The sequence below is a fragment of the Hesperophylax consimilis genome, chromosome 21, assembly GCF_061612785.1.
Source record: "Hesperophylax consimilis isolate HC1 chromosome 21, BYU_Hcon_1.0, whole genome shotgun sequence".
In the NCBI taxonomy this organism is placed as follows: Eukaryota; Metazoa; Arthropoda; class Insecta; order Trichoptera; family Limnephilidae; genus Hesperophylax; species Hesperophylax consimilis.
In genome coordinates, this window is record NC_142856.1 from 974,417 (window position 1) to 989,896 (window position 15,480).

A 15,480-nucleotide genomic window follows, 5' to 3' on the forward strand; every position below is an offset into this window, starting at 1 on the left:
CGGGTAGGATAGGGATGAGACTAGTTTTTAGGAATCTCATGTAGATAGTGACCTTTCTCTTATTTTGAAGGTGTGGGCAAAATTTAATTAATTTCTTCTAAGAGCTCGCCGAACTTGAGTTCGGTGACCGGGTATCTCATCAAAATGACAGTTCAACACACCTACAAACAGTGGTATAAAGTCATGAAAAGTGATGAAAAAAAGTTTTTGTTTCATCACTTTTTGACTAACCACAGGTGTGTTTAATTGTCATTTTGATGAAATATCACGGAACGTGAGTTTTTGCTCAACAAACAAATAAATACTAATGTATTATTTCATTGGTAAATGCTTACGTGCAACATTTAGTCGCGTTCGCAGTGATATTGTGTATTATTTGATTCGGATAATAGCGAATAAGTGTATTACGCAATATCGACATCGGCGGTGTGAGGTGTGAGTCGTGAGTGTATAGTGATTAGGAGTGAGCGTTATTTAACGTAACTAGATACAATAACTAGTTTCGTCGATGTAACGGAAATAACTAGTCTCGATAAAATTACAAGTAGTTATTTTTGTAAATGCGTTATTTGGTGTTGGGTGTGATGTAAAGTAGTTTCGGCCGTTTCGCATGCGACCGCGTTTCAGTAACGCCGCGTTTCGTAACGTAACGCGGTAGTCGGCGGGACGGATTGTTATTTGTTATGCATATGTGAGACTAGTTTCGGTCGTTTCGCATGCGACCGCGTATTTCCAATCTCTGCCGCGTTTCAGTAACGCCGCGTTTCGTAATGTAACGCGGTAGTCGGCGGTATTGTTATGTTATGCATATAAATCACCATTAGTCCTCGTTTCAGTCGCCTACGCGTTTCGTTGCTCTATCTATAACACTTGTACACATTTTAATATTGACAGTTATTTTGAAATATTATTATGTTATTTTTGCTTATAAATGTATCTTATGTAATAAATAAATAAAAAATAAATCTGTTTGTATGAGGGTGACGACCGTAATTATAGAAGGGTAAGCAGAGAGGATAGACCGCTTTTATTACCTCCAATGTTTTGTTTTACATTGAAAATAATTAAATAATTTTAGCGCGACTGAAACGTGAAAGGGATTGGAAATACACCTCCCGGGCAGCCGAGCGAATACCGCACAAGAGTCCCAACTGCTCCCGTCTGGAGCCAGTGCGAAACAATTTATTTTTGGGGTATACCATGTAGCGCTACCCCCTTCTTTAGCCAACGTTTCGGACAGCGTTACAGTGTCCATCATCATACCGCACAAGAGTCCCAAAAGCTCCCGTCTGGATATTGTCGGGACGCAGCAGCAGCAGCACCTTTGTCGTGTGCCATCAAAGAAGTAAACTCTTATTTGAAAGACAATATTCTACCAATGTTTAACGACAGTGGGAAATTTAACTGTCCATTGCAATGGTGGCAACTTAACCGTCACATTTATCCCAACCTTGCTATACTTCTGCGCAAGTATGGCAACATAATGGCAACTTCAGTTCCGTGCGAGAGGATATTCAGCAAGACAGGGCTCACGATTAATAACCGCCGCACACAATTGAAGACAAACAAAGTTGCCCAATTGATGTATTTAAATGTTAATTTAGATCCAAAAAGATTTTTGTTAGAGTCATAAACTCTTTTAGTCATTAAATAAAAATAAAAATGTAAATAATTTTTATAATATTATAAGACTTACAAACTATGTGTAAATAGCCAAACAAACAAAACAAGTGTAATGAACAAACCAACCAAATAATTATACAGTGTAAATAATAAAAAAATATCAGTGAAAACGATGAAAAGGTGTAAATAAACAGTAAATATAACGTGCAAATAAACTGTAAATATCAATAACCATTGTATATTATTCGTGATTAGTCGGAACTAATTAATTAATTAGTCCGACTCGGGAGACACGCCAAACGCGGGGCCAACACATGTACATGGTTGACATTTGTCACGCGAGGACGGGTAAGTGAATGAAAATAACTAGTTACAAAAATAACCGTTTTGAAACAGGTTACGCCGACCAAGAAACTTGTTTCGTTACGTTTCTTGAAAATGACGTTACGACCCACGTCTAATAGTGATGTTTGTTTCCAAGATGGACGTCACGTGCCGCGTGGCAGCTAACCAGCTAACTTTGCCCGCAGTATTTACGCTAGAGACATCTGTTGGCGGTGAACTGTAACTCTCGACGAAATGGTTTAGTTCAAGTCGTATAGATGTCACTAGTATAATGTTATTTTTGCTCTACAATGATTATTAATAATTATTATTATCAAATAATTGGGTATATTTTTAATCATTATTCGGGTCATTCCTTTAAATTGTTAAAAATTATATTTTTATATTTTCACATTTTTATAAATTACAATTCAATAATACAATTAAATTTTCGTTTTCACTGTATAAAATTACAATATATTTTTATTATAATAATAAAGCAGTACAAAATTTTTTTCAGTAAAATAAAACACTTTTTTTTTCTATTATATATTATTTCTATATTTTCTTTTGATTTTTACCCTCTAATTAATGAACTTTTTCCCTTTTAAATCTTATTTGAATTTCGATTTTGTTTTCATGAATGAATTTTTGAAAAAAAATGTTTTGCAAATTTTGAAAGTGGAGATTAACCCCCTTCCTGACATCCGATCGAGCTTAAACTCGGCAGATAGACTCGTTGTCTATGAAAATGCCTTAAAAATGAATAATACTTACTGACAATGGCCATACAGCTCTTGTATAGCTTTGGGGGTTTTTCACCACCTCTGAGTAACCTGCTAATTAGCGTTATATTATCTGTTTTACCACCTGAGTAACGCTATACGTCAAGTAAACGCTTATTTTTATGGTTAAAGTTACTTGCCGAGCAGTTATTCAGCAGTTTACCCAGAGGTGGTGAAATACCCCCCATCTCCTTTTTTATAATTTTTTATATGATATGGTAGAAGAGTTCCAACCATCACAAACCAGTGGAACTATGACACCCCTATTTGAAGTGGTATTAATGGTTTGTTTGTTGTTTGTTGTTTCAGTGTACGGAGTTTGCGAAGGTAGGAGCGTCGGTGGCCACGACGCCATGCGATGTTGTGGAAGAGGCCGACATAACATTCTCCTGCGTGGCGGATCCACAAGCCGCTAAAGAGGTAGTTCATCCATATATGTTTTTTTTACTTCACTGTATCTCTCTATCATCAAACCTTTTCTGAATTTTATACATTTGCTCAGGTCCTCCGTTGACATTGCGCACTTTGTACACGTGGCTACTGAAATTACGAGACCCGCTTTGCCACCAACCGTTGTTGAATTCTAGAAACATCAAAACTAGAATGCTTTTACAACCGAACAGTTGCTGTAATTTTTATATCCTGTCGTTATTTGTTGCCTGGTTTGTACCTAGCATTGTTCTAAATCATGTGAATTGTTACAAAATTTCTGACACAAGTGATGCCATGTTTAAAGTCTCGACAATGCGAGTCGGAAAAATTTCATCCGCCTGGTTGCGGGAACCTTACATCGCTGAGAGGGACCGCGGAAGTGCTCTATGACGGGGGGGGCAAACTTGTTTAGTCACCCTCTTCCTTCAGTCTCCTCTCCAGTCACTCAACTAGTTAGGTATAAATAAGATAGAACGGAGATGACTAGGTCAAACAAATAACAGGTTCAGTGAATAAAAAACTTTTTTTTTAAATATTGCTTTATTGCATTCATTGAACGATACCAAAAACGTTGCGTCTCTCAGCCGCCTTTGAAGCAAATTCCCTAAGAATTTCATTTAAATCTAAACTAAATGTTAAAAAAGTCCTCGAATGCTTTGATTATTTAAATAATCAAAGCTCCAATGCTATCTCTTGACAATTTTTCTTGTATACAACAAACACTTTTTCATTTATGAAAAAAAGCACTGTGAAGGATAAAGATAATCTTTACCAGCACAGATAATCCTTCTTTACACAGGTAGTAAAATTGGAGGGGGCGCGGCCCCCCCTCATTTGATTTTAGGGGGGCATTTGGCCCCCTCTGCCCCCCACTTCCGCGGTCGCTGATCGCTGACGAGTTACAAAATGTTTGCAACGTGTTCCTGTGTATGAACCTCCTCGTAGATGTATGGCGGTAGTCACCGAGATACTTGAAGCGCCGAATATCGGATACTTGCGGTATCCCCATGGAAGAAAGGCCTTACTTTGTTCCACTGACAGTTGGGGTGGAACACAGACCACCTGTTATTTTCTTAATCATAAATTAATTAGAAGATTAATGTTTGTATTACTTCAACAGATGGTGTTTGGTAATTGTGGTGTACTGCACTGCAGATCCCTGGAGGTGAAGGGCTACGTGGAGATGACCTCTATAGACTCCGACACCTCTCACGATATCGTAGAAGCCCTCACAGACAGGGGTGCCAGATATTTGGAAGCACAGGTAACTTCATTTCAGAGTTTATATACGTAACACGCCCAGCATATTGAACTGAAATAAATAATAATATTTTAACATACTTCGGTCAGGAAAGGTAGTTCTACCTTTTGCGCTGGCCTCATTTCAATGGCAGAAGAGACGGAATTATTCAATGTTTTCATATGAATATTACATACCAATCCTTTGTAAAGGTCCCAACTATTCATGCATAATCATCGAATCATAATGCAAGTCTTCTTTTTACATTTATCTTGGAGCCTTTCGTTTAAATCGGTATTTCAACAAAAGGATAGTATATTATTTAGATAACATATTTTGTTATTGTAATAATTCGATTCCTGGAATGAGGGTTTTTATGACCGTGAAACCCAATTCGAATCTCTATCTCTCTCTGTTCCGCACCCACTCAACTCCTAATGAAAAGGATTGTATTGCATTTCAAATAGTGTTCGATTTTCGTTTAGTACTTTATATAGCTTTGGTATCCCAAGTCTACTTAGAAATTTTTACTAACATATTTTAATTCTTTTTGAAGAAATATCGATTTTAAACAAATTCGCGCGGTACCTTTATTTTTTCCTGGAGACAGCGTTGCGCCAGCGCAAAAAATACCCACTAAAAATGTGTTAATATGAAGTAATTATAAATACACGGTGTTCCGGGGTAATGTGCACAGATTTCAGGAGGTGAATCTACACAATGAAAATACTACAAGACACTGCCAGGGTGGCCACAGACCTGGAAAACCGGGAAAACCGGGAATTATCAGGGAATTTTACCGAACCGGGAATTATCAGGGAAATGTCAGGGAATTTTAAAATATTCTTAAAATATCAGGGAATTCCAAAAATAAAACGAAATTCGTTATTTACGATTTGTGAAGTCTCAAAGTTGTGTTTTATTACTTTTACTTGCGGCGTGTGTAACAAAAGATATGCCGACAAAGACAAACTAGATAAGTAGGTATTTTTTATTATTATTTTCGTAAATAGCCCTTGCAACACAATCATGTCGTAAACCACCCGCCTTGGTTTTTCCCCTATACTATGTAGGTGCGAAATCTGTAAAGAAAAAGCTATCAAAGTTACAACAAAGTGTCAAAAGGGTCGGACACCCAGTACGGTCGTAATAAAATTTAAAGATCATCATTATCAACATTTTTACAAAGTGTCAATACAGTAGAACCTCGTTAATTCGAAATCCACGGGACATCAAAAATCAAATTTCGAATTAACAAATTCCCACGTAATTCGAATTTTTATGTAAAAAAAAAATACGCCGAAAATCGATTTTCTCGGCCGCCTCTTCAAATCCGGGTGGTATTTTAGCTGTAAATTCGTATTAATACCAATTATTTCTTTATTTTCGCGGCCCATTACCGTAGCGGCGGGGCCTTTAAATTCAGATATTCGCAATAAATTCGTAAAAATGCTATATATTTACGCGTAAATCGAGATTCCGCTGCCGATTTCGATCGCGGCCTACCCTTTAAATTGAGATATTCGTAAAAATACGATATATTTCCGCGTAAATCGAGATTTCGCGGTAATTTTCCGTCGCAGCCGGCCCATCATTTCAAATATCTGAATTTAAATTCGTAAAAATACGATATATTTCCGCGTTAAACGAGAATTCGCGGCCGTATTCCGTCGCGGGCGGCTCTTAAAATTCAGATTCGAAAAAAATTCGCAAAAATACGATATATTTCCGTGTAAATCGAGAATGCGCGGCCGATTCCCGTCGAATACGATATATTTCCGTGTAAATCGAGAATGCGCGGCTGATTTTCGTCGAATACGATATATTTCCGTGTAAATCGAGAATGCGCGGCCGATTTCCGTCGCGGCCGACCCTTTAAATTAAGATATTTGATGTAAATTCGTAAAAATATGAAATATTTCCGCGTAAATCGAATTTTATCGGCAGTTTTTCGTCGCGGCCGGCCTTTTAAGTTCAGATATTTAAAGTAAATTCGTAAAAATATGTCATATTTCGGCGTGAATCGAAATTTTTCGGCCGATTTCCGTCGCGCCGTATTTTTTAACTCGGATATTCGAAGTAAAGTTAGTAAAAATACGATATATTTCCACGTAAATTGAAATTTCGCGAATTTTCCGATTTCCGTCGCGGCGGGCCCTTTAAATTCAGATATTCGAAATAAATTCGTAAAAATACGATATATTTACGCGTAAATCGAGATTTCGCGGCCGATTTCCGTCGCAGCGGGCCATTTAAATTCAAATATTCGAAATAAATTCGTATATATACGATACATTTACGCGTAAATCGAAATTTCGCGGCCGAGTTTCGTCGCGGCCGACCCTTTAAATAGAGATATTTGGTGTAAACTCGTAAAAATACTACATATATCCGCGTAAAACGTATTTTCTCGGCCCTTCAAACTCGGATATTCGAAATAAATTTGAAAAAGTACAACATTCCAGTTTAAATCGATTCAGATTTACAAAATAATAATACTAATTATGACGATGTATAACCACGTAAAAATACATTTTTCGGCGTTTTACCGCCACGGCTGACTTTTAGATTCAGATTTACGAAATATTACGATTTATTTTCGCAAAAATCAATTTTTTTCGTATTTCACGAACAAATTTTCGTGCGCGGACAAAAATAAATTTCGAATTACGAATTAACGAATTAAAAAAAAATTTGTATGAAAAAAATTTTCTGCGGAAATTTTTTGGCGAAAATTTCGAATTACGCGTTTTTTCGAATTATCGGGGTTCTTCTGTACTTACTTTTGTTTATTTGTCTATTTTTGTCTGGTCTTTTCATTTGTACACAAATTGTTTTCAGGCGAAATATCATAAATTTGTAATAAGTGTATTTTGTTTTGAATAGATCATTGTGGTGCAAGGAAATAATAAATGCTTTAGATGACGGAATTCCCTTTATTTATGTATCTGTTCTAATTTTCTGGCGTAGATGAAAATCGTGTTTCAAAAATAAAATTTTGAACGATATGTCCTTATACCAAATAAAACATATCAGGGAAAAATATAGAAACTGCCCTGGAAAACCTGGAATTATCAGGGAATTTTGAAATCCGTTTTTTGTGGCCACCCTGACTGCGCAGAAAATTAAGTTCGCTATATGAAGGTAACAGCCTGCAGCGCAGTTCACAGCGTGGAACTTTTCTGCAAAGGATCTTGCAGCATTCGGTTTATGTCGATTGCTTACCGACACGTGGGACGACGGGCTTAATATCATGTATAATCACCTGCCGAAGTTTGGGAACCTCCCCTCGGATACTTTGTGTATTATGTAGTGTATTTTCTGAAAGAATTATAAATACATTACGTATTGATTTTTTGTTGTTGAATGGTTTTGGTTTAAGTCTGTATTTGTTATCAGTATATTTTCTATTTCTGATCTCCCTTTGTTTTGTATCCAGATTTTTATTTGGGAATTAAATGTTATTATTATGTGATTTTTTTAGTGAGAGTGGAATTTTGTTGTATAGTTTGTACCATAATATAAATAGGTACCAGCTTCCCGTTTGGGAACCCTGTTTGAGAGCAATGAGGTTTTGTGAAAGAACACTTAATACATCGCAAGAAGTTGGCGAAGGAACCGATTTGTGCCTGTCTTCCTCTGGTACAATATCTATTTATTTAACGGCGGTTCTAACGTATTTGTTATTTTGCATTTACTAATCTAATACCTTACTTTGTATGTTCAGATCCAAGGCTCCAAGACGGAGGCAGAAGAAGGAACCCTGATAGTCCTGGCCGCAGGAGACAGAACACTATTTGACGACTGCCAATCCTGCTTCGAAGCCATGAGCAAGAACTCTTTCTATCTCGGTAAGAGCTATATAATATTGCCCCCTTTTTGGCATATTAATTATTTAATACAAATTTACATAATTATTCTTCAATATCACATTTAAGGGGTATTACACCACCTCTGAACAAAGTGTTGATTAGCGCTACTTGTTGAGTAGCACAAAATATTATCATTTTCAACACTGCTGAGTAATGCTACCCCACATTCATGAAGAATGTTGATATATTTAAATAAAAACAAGAATTGAACTTTCCGGTGACTAAAAATAAATACATACTGCAGTCAGCATAGAATAAAGATTAACACAAGAAGTGTCTTGTGGGCGCGTTTCGTGATCCAAATATTTGTCTGACCGAGGCTTAAATTTCCAATACAAAACTGTGTTTACGAAATTCAAATGGGATGGGATCGACAATGTCAGGCGAGTTGGTTTCCATTCAAATTAGTTTGTGCGAGACTTGTAGTTTTATTTTATATTCTATGGCAGTCGGCATAAAATGTGCATTTGCTTATTGGCTTCATGTTTTATTTATTTTGTACTTTTACTTCCTGTAGGATCTACCATTTTTCTTTAATTTAATATACATAACACAATATAATCATTTTGTTGGTAAATTTAATTGAACTAATTTCATTCACTATAGTACTGATTGTGGATAATTATTTATTATTTAGTGAGTAAATTTAAAAGTGGACGAAAAATTGGTTTTAATTTACTGACTTGCAACTCTAGAAATTTAAACAAAAGAAATACACATTTCAATATAATTTATTAAACTAATTTTCCTGTATTTTTGTTATTTGTTTTTGGGGTATTATGCCGTGTTGCGCTAACTCCTTCTTTAGCCAACGTTTCGGACAGCATTTCAGTGTCCATCATCATACACATCTGCCCTGATGATGGACACTGCAATGCTGTCCGAAACGTTGGCTAAAGAAGGAGTTAGCGCAACACGGCATAATACCCCAAAAACAAATAACAAAAATACTTTTGGCCGTGAAAATCTTAAATCATAATTTTCCTGTAATTTAAGTACTAAAGAAATATGGTTAAAAAAAATTATATTGTACATAGGTATCGATTTATTGCTTTACTATCAGTTTGAAAATGAGTAGTTCCGGAGAAAAAAATCAACAAAATCTTTTTTCTCAAAAAATAGTTTTGAGAAAAAAGCGTTAAATAGTGTTTTTTCTGAAAAATACAGTCCACCTAGATATCAACGTCTACTTTCTCCTTTAAAAATTTAACTTTACAGCCTATCTGCTATTATCTAAAGTAGCATTAGCTGTTTGTGTTTATAAATCCGAGAGTCGTAAGAAGGGGCAGAGCAGCTGGGCTATCATATATCGTAAACACGTAAAAATAATACTTAGGACACTTTGATCTTTATGAAATTTATACACAATATTTTAGAAGTAGTTTTTTTTCTAAATCCATTTTTTGAAGTTCATTAAGTTGGATGATACCTTGTTTTGACATGTCTGTTTATGCTTAATGTGATAATGATTTACAGGTGAGATCGGCAACGCGTCCAAGATGAACCTGGTGCTGCAGGTGATCAACGGTGTGGTGCTGGCGGGGCTGGCCGAGGGCATGGCGCTGGCTCACCGTGCAGGCCTCAATCAGCGAGACCTCCTCGAGGTGCTCGATCTCACAAACCTGTCCTGTCGCACCATTATGGAGAAAGGAAGAGGTAATTAATTATATGTTGCTGAAAATTATGACTGTGCTTCAGTGGAAGCGACCCGCTTGCATAACGATGAGTTCCTGGGACACTTAGTACACAGCAGGCCAGGCAAAGTTGAAGTAAAATTTGCTAATAAAATTATTCAGAACACATGCAGAAGTATAGTATTATGCTAACATTAATTATTATTAGGTATGTGATTATAGCGTTCTTGTAACTATTCCATTTTATATTACTACATTTCATGTATGCTATGCAACATTTTAGTATTAGAGCTGTATCCCAAGATACGAAAATATTCTGGGGAAATTATTATTTGTCTGTACAAGATTTTAGCTGCTTTTTGGCTCTTTCTCACCTCATACTTCATACCTCACCTCACCTCACTTGGTCGGTTGGGATTTGGCTTCTCCATAAATGCTCTCCATTGACCGTGGTCCCTTGCCATTCGCCTACAGTCCTCAGTCCTTCCCGTCCTGCTCCAATAATCTGCTTCCACGCAGTCCATCCACCTCTCTTTCGCTCAGCCTCTGGTTTACTTCTAATGGGTCTAACTTTTGGTGTCCTATCACCAGCTCATCCCAATCTTTGGGACCAACAGAATCTTACAATGGTCTCATGGTCAATCAGGTTTTAAAGTTCACGATTCATCTTTATCCTGTAAGATCTATTTTCTAGCTTAGGTTCAAAAGACTGCTTCCCTCTGGAACTGCATTTAGAATTAACAATGATAATTTGTTCTTCCAGCCATGATCGACAGTTCATACACCACCCACCAACCACTCTCGCATATGCAGAAGGACCTAAAGCTGGCCCTGGGCATGGGCGACATGCTGGAGCAGTCCTTGCCCCTCACGGCTACCACCAACGAGATCTTCAAGCACGCCAAGCACCGCGGGTATGGTGCGCATGACGCCAGCGCCGTCTACGTCCGTGCCAGATTCTGAAATGGCCGGCGCGGACGCACCCTCGACACTCTGACGCCAGTCCGGACGCACTCATTAACTATTAGTAGCGGCAATTTTTTTTTTGTCAAAACCTTTATTATACCATATATATCAACCTGGAATGGGATGTGTCGATATTCTTGACACTAACACACCAGTGCGGACGCACTCCTAGACTAACTACCTTAATTAAATATTTATCTGAAACCGAGCATGTCGATATTATTAACACTGGACGTACTCGAAAACTAGCTGCAATTTTATGTTTTACTTGTAACCTTCATTGAAACAGAGCATCACATTTTGATTTAGAGCATGTCGATTTTCGACGTCAGTGCGGACTCTCGAGCGGCATTTTATTTTTTATTGTTACCTTCATTATACTGTCAATCTGGAAGTGAGCATGTCGATATTCTTGACACTATCGCCAGTGTGGACGCTCTGGCGGCAGTTTATTTTTATTGTAACCTTTATAATGTTCACATTGAAAATGATTGTGTCTATATTTTAGACACTCATGTCAGTCCAGATGCACAATTTTTTGTTATTGTAACCTTCTTTTTAGTATGTATATCAACCAGAAACGGAATGTGTCGATATTCTTGACACTCACCAGTACAGACACACTGGAGACTGACTAGCGGCAAATTGTTTTTTTATTGTAACCTTCATTTGTATATCCATATGACAGCGAGTTACGTTCTGAAAAGGAATGTGTCGATGCTCTTGACACTTTAACATCAGTATGAATAGACGAACTCAAACTCAAAGAGCGGTAATTTATTTTTATCGTAACCATTTTTATATCCACATGTTCTGAAACAGAAAGTCGATATTTTCGACACAAATAAAATAACTTTCTTTTTGTAAAACATCAATAATTAAAATTAATACTGTTTATTTTATAAATCCTTTTTCAGTAAGCACAAAGGGAATAAATCAAGTTATTGTGCGCACTTAAATAGATACATATATTTTTCTCCTTTTTTTAGTAACAAATATAAAATTATTTTGAGTTGATTTATTTTTATAAACATTTTATCCATTACTTTTTACTTTCTTCATATGTTAAAAAAAGTATTACAATCTTTAACAAATGGTAGTCACGATTGTTCTACCAATATTCCAATGAAAGGTGTTCCGAAGAACTAGCATTGTACCCTTCTGCATTGGCGCACTACCAAGTGGTGCTCCACCTACTCTTCAAGGCAGGACTTCTTCCTCTTCTTAAACTGACCCGCCGCACAGCATCATTAAAGATTACATAATATGCCCTGAGTTACACCTCGTAGTCTCGTATGTGGAGTTAGTGTACAGAAAACATATAACATAAAATAATCAATGTGAATTATTTAGCTGCGTAGATAGATCACCCATATTATATCTTTCATTATAATTATCATTCTGGCAGGTTTTAATTACATTATATGAGTATTAAGTGCTAAATCATTATGTATTATTTTCTGTAAAAAAATTTTTATTAAAATTATTTTAGAAATCATTACAATATATATATTTTAATAAATACATATTCAAAATACGCCGAATATGTTAGGGAAGTCAGGAAAATACATTTTACCTTATTTTGTCAAATAAAAATTACGTTAAAATTTATTTTTATCGTCATACAATGGGGACTCAACTTCTAACTCGGTAAAGTAATGAAAGACAATATTGCATTCAAGATTAAGCCCATCATCCCACCAGGTCAGTATCGGTACCAATCGACCAAAACCGGAGACACTGCGCAGAAAAGTCTCACAATGGCTGCACTGCATACCGTGGTGAACTTTACTTTTGTGCGCAGGGTCTCCTGTTTTTATCTATTGGGTACCGATACGTGTCGGTATAGAACAGTGGGATGACGAGCTATAGCTGCCAACAGTGACACAAAGTAGTAGAAATATATTATACAATTATTCTTCTGGTGTCCGCAAACTTTCGGAAAATAGTGGCACAAACAGGAGACTGCTGAATTTATATAACATTCAAATTAAAAAAATATATTTACTGTACAAAAATACAGAGTAAAAAAGGAGAATACATTCATTTTTTTTAACGTTTCGGCAACTAAGGTGTTAAAATACACTTTGGAGCCGGGTCTACACTTGACACATTTTAAAAGACATTCAATGGCTGATATTAACCTCCCAGCAACCAAATTATTTCAAATTTGTCGTAAAAAATTCCAACTTCGGACACAATTAATTCTCATTTATATGATTATTAATATTAACTCAAACTTTATCTAATTGTGCCAGACAGAAGTGTATGACACACAAGACTGTAAATAGGGCCGGTGATCCCAATCCGTGGAGGCAGAAGGCGTCTTCCTTCAGTAGCGTCGGGGCGTCGAGCGGGGCGTCTCTGTAGCCGTTGTAGCTGGTCCGATGCTAGTACTCGTCCTTGCTGTAGAGTCCGGGTCTTGTCGTAGGGGCAGAGAGGTCCGGGGTGAGGCGAGGGTCAGAAGAAGAAGAGAAGGCGAGTAGAGTCAGAAGTCGGAGCGAGGTAGAAGGCAGAGCAGAGAGAAGTGTAGAGCTGGTGGAGGTTGCTGGCTATCTGCCTTTCCAAGGGACTGTTGCCCGTTTTATAGGACCCCGGCGGCCTTCGCTGGCCGAGTGACGTTCACGCGGGCCGGCTTTCTCTTTGATTCCTGGAATCGAAGCCCGTGTTTGTGACGCGCCCGCGGCCCGCCGCCGGGTTGGCTACCGCCTCTCGGCCGGTAATTTCGATCTCGTGGTCGAACGCGACCACGGCCTCTCTATGTTCAGGCACGATCCTCAGAATCGCGCTTGTGGAACGTTCTGACGGCGAATCACCTCGCACGCCACGACGGCGCACGGCCCCTTGCTTCGGGCCGGGGCCGAACGTTTCCTCTCGTATAAGCACGACTCTAATAATCGTGCCCGAATTAAATGCTCTCATGATTGTACCAGCTCTAACAACACTTCTCTGCCCGTATACCTCTATCCAAGCTCCGACGTTTCATTTATTGATTACTTTTTACATTTTCATACATAGTTACATTTACATTTCAGTTACATACATTTTATACATTTCTTAATTTAGGATTTATTTTATTCTATAATTCTATATTCTCTAAATTTATCTTATAATCCTAACGTGGGTGACTGCGGCCGAGCCCGGAGCAGTACGTCCGTCACATCTAATCTTGCTTAAAACTCAAGCGAATTTTAATTTTGAAAAAACATTTCTAATACTTGTGTAGTTGTATATGTGTGAATTCTTAACTGTGCGTAAAAATCTTGGATGCAATTTGTCTTGTGTACAATTACCACAGTGGCAGATAAAAGTGCCTACAAGTTATGGATGATGACATAATAGTGTTACGCACAGCAAAGGTTCTAGCTTATTACATATTGTTGGTTTCATTGAATTGCTCATGGGACGTTATGGAGTTGTGGACGAACAACCAAATGAAGAATGATCATGTCTTATAAAAATAATGTAATTGTTTATTTGTATGTAAGTTGTTATTTTAATAACTAATATTATAAAAGTGAAAATGTTATGGATTTTTTTGTATGCGGTTGACAGTATGTTATTATTATTATTTTTTGATTTGGTATTTGGATGGAAGCATTTTCTAAAATGTTTTTTGAAACACTGTTCAGAGTATAGGCGTTTGAATAATGTAGTAACATACAATTATTATTACTTAAAACCTAGTTTACAAATTTACTAAATAAATAAACTATATTTTCCAGCCCGATTTGTTTTTTATTGTTCCCACAATTATTTTTCTTTTATGAATAGGACACATGTTGGCAAAAATAAAACTTAAGAAATCATGCCAACGCAGGGCTGGCCTTGAGTCAAACGGAGCTTGGCGCTAGTAAAAACTTCAAGGGCCGTTGTGTTAGGTATTATCAGTACCTTTGCTCCTTGGCTTGACTGCTCCAATTGTACCTGCACAGGACCGGCCAATTGTGCCTGCACAGGATTGCCAACGTATTTCACCCCTCACATAAACAACACCAAATTTGATTTACTCTGTAACTCACCGGTTCTGATGTAATAAGTCTATTTGTGTATAAAGTCTCGGAATCGGGGAATGGAATTTTGATAAGCCAGTGTCCCGGTGTTGTTTTAGTAAAAGGGTAGTAAATGTCAGCAAGTCTTCTGGGAACATGGATATTGAATTGAAGCAATTCTGGACAGTCCATTTTGTAATGCAGTATTTTGTACGCTAGATAACTAAACTGTTTTCAATGTTTCATTGTAACTACACTTTCGTCCAGTGGACTATGCAATAAAACACTATAAATAAATCAAAAATATTTAATTAAGATAGGAACTTGTTACATTGCACAAAGGTAAGGTTTATAATGAACAAATTAATATCAGTCTACACAGTGACCACACATGTCAACATTATGTGGACCACAAATAGCCCCTCTACATCTGGTGCAACGGTGTTTGGTCATTCTCCGGGCCTTGGATGGACACGGGTAGCAAATTTTACGCACGTTTGACGTAGATGGAACCGAAGCTTCTATTGTAGAAGATTCGCCAACATTAACAGTAAATATATGAATGTACGTACCTTAAAAATTGTTGTTATAACTAAAGTTTCGTCCAGCGGA

The 15,480-nt window shown here is 37.2% G+C and overlaps 1 protein-coding gene across 1 annotated transcript in view; it reads left to right on the forward strand.

The window, feature by feature from the left end:
* Window positions 1-14,595, forward strand: part of Ndf (Nucleosome-destabilizing factor) — a 138,579-nt gene extending 123,984 nt beyond the window's left edge. Inside the window, exons 8-12 of the mRNA XM_089644530.1 lie at window positions 3,042-3,152; window positions 4,285-4,428; window positions 8,132-8,255; window positions 9,753-9,932; window positions 10,674-14,595. Coding sequence (XP_089500656.1) covers window positions 3,042-3,152; window positions 4,285-4,428; window positions 8,132-8,255; window positions 9,753-9,932; window positions 10,674-10,873 — 759 coding nt within the window. The 3' untranslated portion in view covers window positions 10,874-14,595. The remainder of the gene's footprint in view (window positions 1-3,041; window positions 3,153-4,284; window positions 4,429-8,131; window positions 8,256-9,752; window positions 9,933-10,673) is intronic.
* Window positions 14,596-15,480: the final 885 nt, after the last annotated feature.